At 37.3% G+C, this 13381-nt stretch overlaps 1 protein-coding gene across 11 annotated transcripts in view; it reads right to left on the bottom strand.

Moving 5' to 3' along the window:
• The window catches only part of ZNF532 (zinc finger protein 532), a 45781-nt gene that overhangs the window by 13249 nt on the left and 19151 nt on the right, over positions 1 to 13381 (bottom strand). For 10 of the 11 annotated variants that reach the window (XM_068665780.1, XM_068665784.1, XM_068665781.1 and 7 more), the window contains 2 exons: positions 8792 to 8973; positions 5585 to 5761 (listed from right to left, as the gene is read on the bottom strand). In XM_068665780.1, coding sequence (XP_068521881.1) covers positions 5585 to 5761; positions 8792 to 8973 — 359 coding nt within the window. The remainder of the gene's footprint in view (positions 1 to 5584; positions 5762 to 8791; positions 8974 to 13381) is intronic. The other variant, XM_068665791.1, reaches the window with a different exon arrangement.

Below are 13381 nucleotides of genomic sequence, written 5' to 3'. Positions count from 1 at the left end.
AGTTTTCTCATTGCCCACGTAAGTTCCTGTAAGGAAGGTGTTAAAGAGCTTGCCAGGAATAGGAAATGTTTCTTGATATTAATTGGTAAGGAAGAAAAAAAGGTTTCTAAAATGCAGTTTCGCCTCATATATCTCACATCAATAAAACCTCACTTATCTTACTAACAGTTTAAACTGAGATTATAAGAGACAACTCCCGGGGAAATAAATCAGCAGATTACCACCCTGGCAGACAAACTGAAGTGAATGCAGACTGAAATGGAGAGAACGTGAATCTGCCCAGGCACAGGGCACTATTACAGACACCCACTCGCTATGGGATGCACTGTTTAAGGGAAGCAGAAAAGCAAGAGCATAAAGATTTACTATGCAATAGATCATCTCCCTCAGCACACAGCTGCTGAGCATCTCAGCACTCTAAACCAACATCTTGGTCTTTTCTCATCAGAACAGTTCAAGATAATCTGAAGCAAAAATTTTACTGCCAGCTGCCTTCGCTACACCCAAGAAAAAATGTAATTTCCTCAGAGAAGTACTTGCTACAATTCTGTAGTTAATATCTCAGAACACAAGCTGAGAGCAGATACTAACTGCCTGATGATATTTCCTGGTTCTGGGGTACCAAATACTTTTATTCCATCCTTTAAGTCCTGTCTTCTATACTACTGTTTTACATCTTCCTCAGCAACTTTGTCCAAAAGTAATGAAATGTCAAAACCTGATCACTCTCTAACAAGGCAAACAACCCGAGGCACGAGACTGTATCAAAGCCTTGCCGCTGGGAGGGAGATTGTCATCCTCCTGGTTCCTTGCTCATGGACCACTGATAACAACCACAATTCCAGAATTTTGGTGCCTCTTACTGAGTACTCAATGCCACTGCTAAGTGCTAATGAAAGATGAGTAAAATTACTGTGTTCTGGATTAATGAGATGTAAATAAGGACTGGCAGAATTGAAAATTATTGCCTGTGTATTTCATGACATCTTTATTCGAACAATATCTTGGAAATAAAACGAGGCAAAAGAAAAGTTGGAAAACCTGCTTTATCATCTGTTGTGGAACTAGACAGTCATCCGAGTTGGAACAATTTCAAGTCTGTAGAACATAAATTTTTTATTGCAGGATTATGTAATTCAATCAAATATACTATGACCTATTTTATGCCTCAGATTCATAATGTACCTAAAGTAACACAAGACTACAGAATGATTGAGGTCAGAAGGGAGTTCTTGAGGTCATTTGGTCCAGCCCTGCCTCAAGCAGGGTCAGCCGGAGCAGCTGCCTAGGACCATGTCCAGTGAGGTTCTGACCATCTCCACAGGTGGAGACTCCACAGCCTCTCTGGGCAATCTGTGCCAGTGTTTGACTACCAACCTCACTAACCTGTAATTTATTGTGTTCAGATGGAATTTCTTGTGGTTTAATTTCTGCCCATTGCCTCTTGTCCTGTGAGTGGGTGCTGATAAAAGGAGTTCATCTTCCCATCAGGTGGGCATTGATACACATTGATAAGGTCTCCCTGAGCCTTCTCTTCTCCAGGCTGAACAGTCCCAGCTCTCTCACCTTCTCCTCACATGTGAGATGCACCAGGCCCTGTATCACCTTAGTAGTGCTGTGCTGAACTCACTCCACTATGTCCACCTCTCCCTTCTACCAGGGAGGCCAGATCTGGACCCAGTACTCCAGATGTGTCTCATCAGCACTGAAGAGATAAGAGAAGGATCACCTCCCTTGATTTGCTGCCAATGCTCTTCCCAGTCCCTTAAAGACCTTAAAGTGCACCTTGAGTAATGCACCACTCACTAACACTTACAGGTGCTACTGGCACCAGAAAGTGAATCTGCTACAAAAAAAATCACTTATTTGTGAATTCATTGTATATAAAAAAATTCTCTCTCTAAAAACACCAGGAGCTGAATAGTTACACTTTCCATGAAAGCTAAATGACATTACTCTGTTTTCACAAAAGCACAGGAACTATCTGGTATAGATTGAACTTTAAAACTCAGGCCTCTGTCTTAATTCAAATTCATACCAAGATACCTAACAGTACGTGTTGTGACTATATCCTCCACCAAGTTTTACTTTGACTCACATTTGAAAGCATGACTTTCAATCCTAAACACATGCAACTGAGTGTGCTGATTTGCTTTAAATTTGAGGTAATTGGTATTTAACATATATCAGCTTAAAGCCCTGCCCGAAGTTTAAAGGCTGTTATGCTTCTTCAGGACATAATTTACAATAGCCTAAGTTCAACACGATCCTTGAGAAGGGCAGCCAGTTGTACTGCCACTGCACAACCAGCGTAGTTACACATGCTCACTAACTACTCCTGCTCCGCAGTACACACCAAAATAGGCATGATACATACACTTCTTCACTTTTCAAAAATCTGGGTAATAAATATTCATATATTATCTTTGAATGAACACATGTATATCACAGAAAAATACTTTCACATTGCATTAAAGATGTCTAGCATTTTGAAAGCTTTTGCAGAGCATGGTATTTCTCCTTCCTGCACTTTTTTCCGCAAAAAAACAGTACTTGTGGGATAATATATTTTGTTCTGAGAGTACAGTATATATTCATAATCTGGCTTCATAAACAAGAATTTCTCCAATGTCAAAAAAGAGATCAGCCATGAAAAATACCTTAATGCTGTTTCTATGGACTTCCAATATTTACTGAAAAAACTAAATCACATGTAAGCTTAGGTTTCACATCAAAACATCCTAGATATGTTACAGGAGAGAGCTGACAAAGTTGAAAGCCATCCATTTCCCTATATTAAGATAATCTAATTTCAACTGTTAGAGAATCACTGCATATAGACTTCATTTTTCATGCAGCAAATAGTTTACTATATCTGTTCTGAAACAACCATTTTTAATATAATTATAAATCATACAATTCCAGTAAATGCCAGAGGCACACAGCCATTTACCCGCTAAGCCTAATTCCTGTAAACAAAAATTGTGTGAACAAGTAAACAGAGCCTGAGCTGGTCTCGGCCCACTTATGAGGGAGAACTAATAAATCCTTGCCAGCTCCCCTGATTTGTTCACACACACAGCCTGATTTCCTGCAGCACCGCCGTGACCAGGGCCTCTAGAAACCAGGCTCTGTGGTCAGACAGGAGTTCAAAAACATTTGCCTATCAGCATAAGGTTTGAAACTCCCATTTAAAAATCTGGGTTAAATGACCTTCAACCACTACATAAAAGCTTGAAAGCTTCCTGTTTTAAAACACAAAAGGGTACTGTACACTGCTTTTCATTTATTTTAAAACGCTTACTTCATAGCAATAAACAATTGAACTTTCATGGTAATATCTCTAGTATTATAATACTGTATTTATTATACTCCTTCTTTACAACAAATTGTCAGGCTTTCAGAATGTATGCAGGCCATGTGCAGCACAGATAGCAGGTAACACAAGACAGGTAAACCAGCAGTGGCACTGGCATATTCATCAAGCAAGAATAAAATTTCTTCCAGTACAATATGGCACACTACAGTAGATAAAAAAGACTTTGAGCTATGAAAACTTGATGTCACTTGACTAAGATATGTGAGAAATATCCTCAGCAAATAATTAATCCAAACAAGAAAATACTTTCCATTTTACATTGCTGCTGAACAGCATAAATACATCCAGTTAATTCTGAGGAAAGCCACAGGTCCTGATAGCCTGAAATAGACCTCATTAAACGGTCAGACAGTAATCAATGAGCATCTTGTGCCCTGGTGCTGACACTGTACTACCTACAGGTGCTTGTGAAACAGAAACAAGTAACTCCAAACATTGCAAAGACTGGGAAAACCTTACTAGTCATTCCGCAAGCATATGAGACAGCACCTTGATTTAAATGGCCAAATTTAAAGAAAACACACCTTCTTATATGGAAAGGAAACTAATGCAAAATACTTAATTCACCAAATTTATGAGGAATTCAACAGATCCAAGCACAACTCAGTAAATCTTCTCTACTTTTCATATGTGGAGTATCTTACACAATTGGTGATCTTAATCTTTCAGTTTTCTGTAATGGAAATTATGGGAACCTTAAACAAGTTTTAGATAAAATGCTGGTATGTCAAAGTCTCTCACTCAGATATTATCCTGAATTAAAACAAGGTATCACTTATCACTGGTGGAAATGTCTGAATTTAGTATCAGACACAGTAAGTCTGTTGCTATTTTGCTAAAGAAAAAAAAAAAAACAACCAACAAACAGATCTCCTTTTAGATCTCCTTTTAATAGGCTAGAAGAAAAAGTGTTATGCCAGATTCTTGTGAAATCTGGTTATTACAATGCAGGATACCTTATTTCTTTCATCTGCTCTATATTTTTTCAACTCCGAAATTTGTTAAAATGTACTTGTGTGCTCCAAGCAGTTCAAAGGAACAAAACAGAGTTAAACATTTGAGTATCTACTCTGTTCTGCATTCATACCAGCAGAGGAAGAAGAGAGAAGAAAAAGGACTGTGATTAGAAGGCATTGGGCTTAAGGCCTACGCAGTCTGAAGTCTGATTTTCATATGTGTCGACACCTGCAGCTCCCCCTGCCTTGAATATTCAACATTTTCACAATGAAGACCCTGATTTATGCTCCTTCTTACTGCCTTCAGTAAACCACTTACTGTGTTTATATACAACCAACCTAGGTGAAGAATGGAAACACTTCTGCCTTAATCCAGAAAAGATTTTGTATCAGAAAAAGTCTTATATAAAAATAGCTCTGTATATATATTTATTTTGAATTTCAGGGCAAGGCTGGAAAAGGTTTAAAGGCTGGCACCTCTCACTTATCAGATGGGGATTGTTGTCCTTTAGACATGACGGTTTTAGTGAAGCTAAAACCTAGCTCACCATTCCCAAACTTACAGCTTTCACGAGACACATCTAGCAGATAGCAGCCTGACAAGCGAGCAGCTGCCTGATCAGAACCACCTCTGTGGCACCGCAGGAGGCTGCAGCCCGTGAGAGCCGCCTAAGGTCTGCCCAGAGACAACTGCAGCTGCATCTAACGCCCCAGCCACAAGTGTGCACCCCAACCCTTGAGGGCTGATGGCACCAGAAGAACCAATTTCCCAAATTCACCTAGACAACTATTTGTAAACACATAACAGAAAAAAATAAAATCACTTTTTTTCTGCCTTTTCAACCAGACATTAAGAAAATCACTATAAAAGCACTGGTGAGTCTTAGCAGTTCTTTTTGGAATCACATTATATTTAATTCACAGTAAAAATGCATGTGAGGTAAGTGGATTAGAAAACAAGAAGCAGCACATTAGCAGGCTGAATTGTTTTTGTAATTACTGCATCACTTTATTGGAGTGCTGTGTTTAAAGAACTGCTATGGCTATGTTCATGGAAATTTAACCTTTGCCTAATAAATTCCTAGCTAAAACCTCCTGAAAATATTAGAAGAATGACACATATTACCAAATGGATGACAAACTGTTGATTGTTCAGTACTTGACTTAAGATTGTAAGTACAGGACAGAATGCAATTTCAAAGGTTATTAGAATGCAAGCAAGTACAGTAAAAACAGTAATTTTGCTTACTTTGGTTCGCCTATCTTGATACCCGGGTGTTGTGTATAGGCATGGGAATGTGTGCTGGGAGCAGATTTAAATGCCATGGGACAGATAGGACATTTGTAAAAGACTTCACAATGAGAACCTTGAATATGAGACTTGAGTGCCGCCACATCAGAGTATACAACATTGCAATGCACGCAGCTGCAAAAAGAGTGGAAAAGAGTCAGTTCAGCCTAGCATAAAGCAGTACTGAAAGAAATGGAATCAACACTGATTTTCAAGCAAGTGGAAGAGTTAAGCATATGCATATAACCAGTTAAAACTACATTACACTGTCAATTTAAAAGTACAAACAACAGAATAAGAATCACTATAAGCAGAGATTTGCATATCAAAAAGGAGAAAAAAAAGGATTTTCCCAATTTTAACTTGTAAAATCTAAGAGAGATGAAGTCAGAGCATGTTTCATGATATTACAACAGAATAGACAGAAGAGTCAGACAAATATTCTATTGATTATAAAAAGAATGCTTCAATCCTCTGCAAATTTGTAAAGAGCTTTCATAAAATGCGTTTTTTTTTCACATGCAGTGGATTATGTAAGGTACACCACAGTAATTTAGGAGCTACCACCAAAATGAAAAACCAGTAAGCAAAACATTTTCACCACTTCCCTTGTTTAGACTTAATGAAAACATAATGGTAATGATTTTCTGTGCTAGTAATCAAATCAATGCTTGGATTAAAACAAACAAAAAAAAAGTAAATTTAAATTCAGAACAACTAAACTGAATCTCTACAATCACGTCAATATATCAGATTGGAATTCTGTAAATATTTTTCAAAAACGTACTTCTGCAATGTCGAAAATTTGTGACCTTTCCGCATCTATTCTAAAACAAAATGATTAAAAAATTGAATTAAAATTAGCACATGAGAATTTCTACCCACAATGGCCCCTTTTATAGTGCCATGCACCTCCAGTCCAGTCTTAGTATATATACCCAGTAAGCCTGCAAATACACTGCAATAAGCAATTAAAACATAACCTGTCAAATCAACAGATTTCTTAGTGATCCGTGTTTTGCAGTAAGAGTTTTAGTTTCAACTTGGAAGGCCCCTAGCTTCTGAAATAATAATTTTGGCATCTATCACATTAGCATGATCATTTTTGTATAAACATCACATGGATATTGGATTTGGATTTTTGGATACTGTTTTAACATCTTAATGATACCAATAAAGCATTAGATAGTTATAAATTGCACTTAACAATCCTGCTTTCCTTTTAAAATGCATCTTCATGGAATTTTATGAAATGTCACCCTTTCTTTCTTAAGCACTTAATTTACATCCCTAATACTAGTAAATAAGTAAATAACTAGTAAATCCTAGTAAGTCCATAGCTATCTAGTCTCCACTTGCCAGTACATTTTCTAAAGTAAATGGTCCTCACCTTTTTGGGTTCTGTTAAGCTGTTCTCTGTTTATATAGAGATGAACATTTCTTCATAGCAGTAGAAAGTGTGACCCTCTCATTGCAGTGAATCCTTAATAGCTCTACTCCTACGGCGTCACCTCAATAGAGCTGGGGCGCATCCCCCCTCTCCCCCTCCATCCCATTCTGCCTGGAATTTATTCTCTAGCGATGCAAAATCATAAATGATCCTCAGCATCCACTGTTGCATATTAAAACAACTCCTAAGGCCCAAGCCTTCCTTTCTTTGACTGTTGTATCACCTTTCATGTTCTCAACACAGTAGGATGCAATCAAACTTAAGGTTGACACTTTTAGCTTATTTAGTTCAGAAGTTAGCCTAAACCACTGAAACCAAACAAGGTCCATTGGGGAGGCAAGACATACCATGCATTTCACCAGCGCATGTGTTGTGGTGATAAAGAGATGCTGAGGAGTTAAACTTTCCCAGATGCTGCTTTTCCTTGCCTAAGTATTTTTGTTTTTTTCTCACCAAATAAATTCTGACTTAGTGTGACATGAGATGTTTATGATAAATCTCAGAAGGCTTAGGAACATTATCATGATTCACTGTGAAGGATTTATGAATCTTCCGGTGTTACTGGTGCAGCCCAAGAGTCCCTGAAGATGATACAAAGAGGTACAGACTATTGGGAAGGGCAGTAGAGTGGAGGAAGCAGATGTAAGAAACTTAGGACAAGAAAGACCACTGCTTGGGAGGAAAGGATAAAAGAAAAGAATCCAAAGAAACATGAAGATTTGAGAGTTGTGTCAGGCCATAGGTTCAGTCTGAAAACTGATTGCCACAGCAGCTGCCTTGATGGAGGAAAAATGCTTTCTTCCCTTTGTGGAAGGACGTCACAGCCATCCTAGTAAATGAACTGCGGTACCATGAAGGGGAAGAAGCTTTCTAGTAGGCAGGACTTTAAATCACCCTTCCCCAGGCAAATAGGATGAAATGGAAATGCTTGAGGACTGCTGAGCAAAGAGCAGCTGTACAGGTTGCTCTTCCGATCTCTCGCTGTGCTGCCTGCCACTCAGAGTCAGTAAAATTCTGACGGTAAAACAATTTTCAAGCCTTTCAAAAGTTAACATTTTCATGAAATGCCTCTGATCCCCGTTTTCTCAGTGAGTTGCCATTACAGGGAAACGAAAGAATAAAAGGAAAACTGAAGAGTAACAATGAACAACCAGAAGAGCAGGCTGTTTGAATGAGGAAGATAATTTTCAAGCAGTATAAAGAGACAAATCTTGACTTCCCACAGCAAATAGAGCAAAAAGGACTTTACAAAGTTGTTTTTATTATGCTACCAGACCGGTGCCGTATGCCCATCCACATCTTGATAATAAATTCTCTTGATAATAAATACTGAAAATGACTGTTCTACCAGAAAGAACAGCCTAAAATTCAATGTCCTGAAAAAAACTCAAGAAGTCTGTTATGAACCTGAAATTAAGAAAATACATCTGAATTTTCTAGACCTTAGAAACTGTGAAGTCCTGAATCTGACATTTTATGGTTGGATGAGATTAGCTAATATTCCGATTTAATAACATACAAAAGCGGATGCCCAAAACAAAGCTGAATTCTAATGCAGTATTTATTCCAAAATTTGTAGTACTAATAGCATTGTTTCCATGACAACCTTAAACCCATGAAGCTGTATTCTACAAACAATGCTTATGAAAATGGAAAATTACTTTTGAAAGCATAAATTACATATAAATTGACAACAAAGTAATCATTATACTGACCGAAAACCAACTCTTCGGGTATAATGCAGGCAGTTCTTAGTAACATGAGTCTGGAAGTGGACAGATCTGCAGATTGCTCCACATTCAGGACACGTGTATGGAGATTTATGCTGATGAATTCTCTGGTGTGATGCAAAACTGCACTGGTTAGGAAGCAGCATCTGGCAGATATTGCATGTCTTCTAAACGATAAACCAAAATAGATGAAACAAAAGGTTTGGTTCAGCTAGACATAATTTCTTGTGTCAAACACTGCAATACAAACAAAAGGTTAAATGTTGTGACTGTGATGTGAACCAAAAGAAGTAGCCAAGGACTAAATTCTGGACTCTGTTGACTAACCTCACGGGACGGAGGTGAAGAATATTGGCCACAGGATATACTGGTATTTTGGGCCAGATTCTGACAAAACAAAGCTCTTTCACATACCATTGACCATAGAAGATGCATGTCAGATTATTTAAATTTTATTACGTGCCTCAAAAGATTACCTTAATAGTGCAAGGAGTCTATGTAAAACTTGAGAAACAAACATAGCAGCTTTATCTAAAAGTACCGTGACAAGAAATAAAAAATAAACACAGAAAAAAAAAATATATATATATATTATCTTCACTTTCTTTGATACTTGCTCTTGATGAATTTTATTGGCAATATCCTCAATACCAACAAAACAGAGTATTATCAATCAAATAGTCTATAAATAATTTCAAAATCTGTTTCTCAGGCTAGACCACAGCATCTGCTTTGTAAAGTATCAAAATATTGTGCATTTGAGTAAAAACTGCAGATATACTAAATACTTTAGAAGCTTTTCTTTGAAGGGCAATCTTTCTCAGTGCAGGAACTACTTCCTGTACCAATTCTTTTCTAGTATTTTGTTACACAAAAATAATTAAAAAAAAACACACAACTTCAACTACATGTTGACCATTTGCCAAATCAGAATCACGGAATTCTTTGGGTACTGTGTGTCATTCTTGGGGTGAAATGTAAATGATGCAACTGAGCTGGAAACACGCTTCACTTCTGCTCACAGTTGCTTTCCATTACTGGAGAGAACAAAGAGCAGAACCTGTAAAACCATTTGTGAAAATGTTTCATTTAGAGTATTACATCACAAAGATCTCTAAGCAGGTGGTTGACAGTCTCTATGGAGCAATGCTTCTGGTTAAGTTTTATCACAGAAGCTACTGGTTCATTGGCTTTAACAGAAACACTGGCTAAAACTCAAGCACAAATAAAAGGCTTTGCAGAACGACTTCATTTTGTACAACTTTGCTTTGTAAGGCCTTTTAAATTATTGTTCTCTCTTATGACCTGGAAATTATGAATGTCATCAGTGACTCGTGAAGATTTAAAAGCAAAACTAAGAGTTCTTCGTGGCATGGGTATTTTTGAACAAGATATTTACATATTTTTAGAAATGTTATCCGTAAGAGTCTTGCAGATGGAGTAATGTGTACATTTTGCAAGAATATAGAAAAAACAAGATCTCCAAAGTTGTGTTAAAAGTGATTTACTAACCTACGTATAAAGAAATCCTCAAATAACTGAGAAATAATCCTTTCCCTCATGATAAAACAGTTTCTTACTGAAAGACAGGGGCTTCACAAAGAGACACCCCCCTTCTCCCAGTTTAGGCCAGTAACCTGTGTCTTTTAAAAAACACTAGTATTCAGAGCACATAACAGCAGAATCAAAGCTACCATTGTAGAAGAAATACTACAGTGTTACAAATAGGTTTCAAATGAGTTTGCCTTATTACTATTGGCAACTTTGCCAGTAGAAAAAATCACCTGTATCCATTTAATCAATGCGAGACAAATACTAACCCCAGTGCCGGAAGCAAAAAGGCTTTACAGTCATACAAACATGACTAAATATAGTCATATTATCCACTCTGAAATGTCAGAGTTTGTCCTCAGTTGACCAAACAACCATGGTCTGAACCACTGACTCATGCCTGTCGACACTGAACAGAGCTGGTCTGGGACGTGAATTTTGTATTCAGCTCAGGCTGACGGGCTGCAAACGCCTGACTAACCATAACTCTACTTAAAATGTGCTTGCCACATTTACTTGCCTTCTGCACCATTCCTAAAATTTATCTTCTGTCATGTATGTATTAACAAGTAGCAATATAGCACTGGAGGGCCTGGAATGTTATTCGATTATGTAAGAAACCGACAAAACAAAACTTCTTACTCCAATCACAGAAACATACGGGGTTTTCACAGCCCTTCCCAAGCATTTTGTCTGCAGCACTACAAAAGGAAACCTGGTGTTATGCCACGTAAGAGCCATGCAACACTCCAACCCCAGCTAAGCGTATCCCAGATGGTGATTTTGCAACAAGCAGTCTGCAAGATTCATCAGCAATGCCAGTAATTCAGACTGACGAGAAATGCCAATAATGCTATTTGTTAAGGCTACTGGTTTGCTATGTTGACTTGGAAAATATTTAATTGTAACTGATTACAGTAGATCAAGAATAATCTACTGCAAAATTCTGAAATTCAGCACTTTTGCTTACCATTTTATTCTGGGCTTAAGGTGGCATTAACTTCCAGTTCTCTCATTCCAACCCATACCAAAATAAAACAGTTTGTGAAAATCATCACCTGCCTGCATTTAAAGTCAAAGTTCCAGAAAAAAAAAACGGTTAGAAGAAAAAATGGTGGAGGTGGAAAATAAAGATACACAAGAACTATGAGCATGAAGGTAAATGAACTGTGTAGTATCCCCGAGAGCAATACACTTATAGCTAGCTATAAGTAAGACAAACATTAACATGAATTAGTCTGGGTCTGCTACTTCTGTTTCCCCACCAAGTAGGTGAGGGTTACACTCAACCATGAAATCTACCAGTGAGTGGTCTGGTTCCTTTCAATGGGACTACTAACAGAAAGAAGATGCTACAGAAAAGTAAAAACTTTATAGGGAACATTTTTTAATTGCTGTTCAATTGCTGTTCATTTAATTGATGTTTTACTTTATTTTTTATTTTTTAATTATTCTAAAAGAAACATTCTACCTTTATAGCAGGAGTTTAAAAAGAAGTAACAGCGACTTCCTACTTTTACCACAAAGCAGTATGCAATTTCCTTTTCAAGAGTAAGGAGGTAGGCACTAGAAAGAATGATAAGTTGCCAATAATAACTATTTTTTCTATTTTTTTTTACATCCAAATATTTTTTCCTTCCTTCCTCCTCAAGTGAAAATATCTATTTTATATAACTTTCATGTCTCTTTCCCCCCATATTAATTGTAGTTTCATAACAAAAACCCAGTGCCAAGCGCTAACAGAAGTCAAATAAAGCTCTTTTTCAAGCTTTTAAAGGGGTAACATACTATTTTTTATTAATAAACACCTATACACAGACTTTCTTCAGCAAACACTACTCTTGCAGTGATGCTCATGCTAACTGAAGAGGGGACAAGAAGCTAACTTGTCAAGAAAGCTGGAGGCATTGCTCTCACTGTAAAGCAACTGTTTAGTGAAGCAGCTTCCATGATGTAGCAGTAGAGCAACATCATTACAGTATGCAATATAGCACAACATAAAAAAAAGCACACAATTGAAAACTGCTGCTTGATGTATTAAAAGGACCATAAAAAATATTTAAGTAGTTTTTAAGAGGTAGTTCAACAAACATTTAAACAATGTTGATTGTGTTCTTTTAAAATGGAACAACGTGAAAATTGCTTCTTTTCCTTTCTGTTTTGCAGCACAAGGCTTTTATTTTATTTTTTTTTATTTTTTGAAATCTGGAAAACCATGGCCTAGTAAGCAGGTATTAATGCCTTATTCATACCTCAGCTCTTAAAAGACAGTGGCTTTCCAACAAGAGATAAAAACACATCGGTGGGTTGTAGGCAATGCTATTTTCTGTATCTTCATAAGCTTTCCTCCTTAAACAGCAGTATCTGTGTACCCATACTTATCTTTCTGCTTAACTGACGCTACATTTTGATGCTGTGTGAAGATCTCATTGCTTTCCCACAGTAAATCCACCAAGGTAAACAGTATCTAAGAGGACATGCATACAGAGCATACTCAGCAGCAACAAAGCACAAGCACCAATAAGAGGTAGCAAGAAAGGCCAAAGGTGTTTCTACAAACCTGTTTACCTGTCCATACCAAAAAAAGGCCTCCACAAAAAGCAAGTACAATACTGTTTTGTTTTTTTTTTAATATTTGTTGTTCTCTATTTTTTCCATTTTGTCCTTGCCTCATCCTCCCAACCTATTTTCTCTGTCTTATTCACTTGGTTGTTTTGGAGGCTTTCTGCTTATGAACTACCATCTTAATTGCTCATTTTCATAGTACCAAACACAACAGGGGTTTCCCAAGGACTACTGCATCTTATCATACCACAAATGATAATTAATGGACCTATTAGGAAAAAAAAAAAAAAAAAAAAGATAAACTTATCGTACACCAACAGAGGAGTTAGCTAAAAACAATTACTGTGTATTGCCCAACTTGAGAGCTGGCGCAGAACGTGCTCTTGGTCAGCTATTAGAAAATGTTCAAAACTGCAGCAAGATCTAAGGACAGAATATATTCTGCTAACTTCTTTCTGT

Source organism: Anas acuta, chromosome W (assembly GCF_963932015.1).
Source record: "Anas acuta chromosome W, bAnaAcu1.1, whole genome shotgun sequence".
Taxonomy (NCBI): domain Eukaryota; kingdom Metazoa; phylum Chordata; class Aves; order Anseriformes; family Anatidae; genus Anas; species Anas acuta.
The sequence above is the reverse complement of the archived record's forward strand: the minus strand, read 5'-3'. Positions and strand labels throughout refer to the sequence as shown.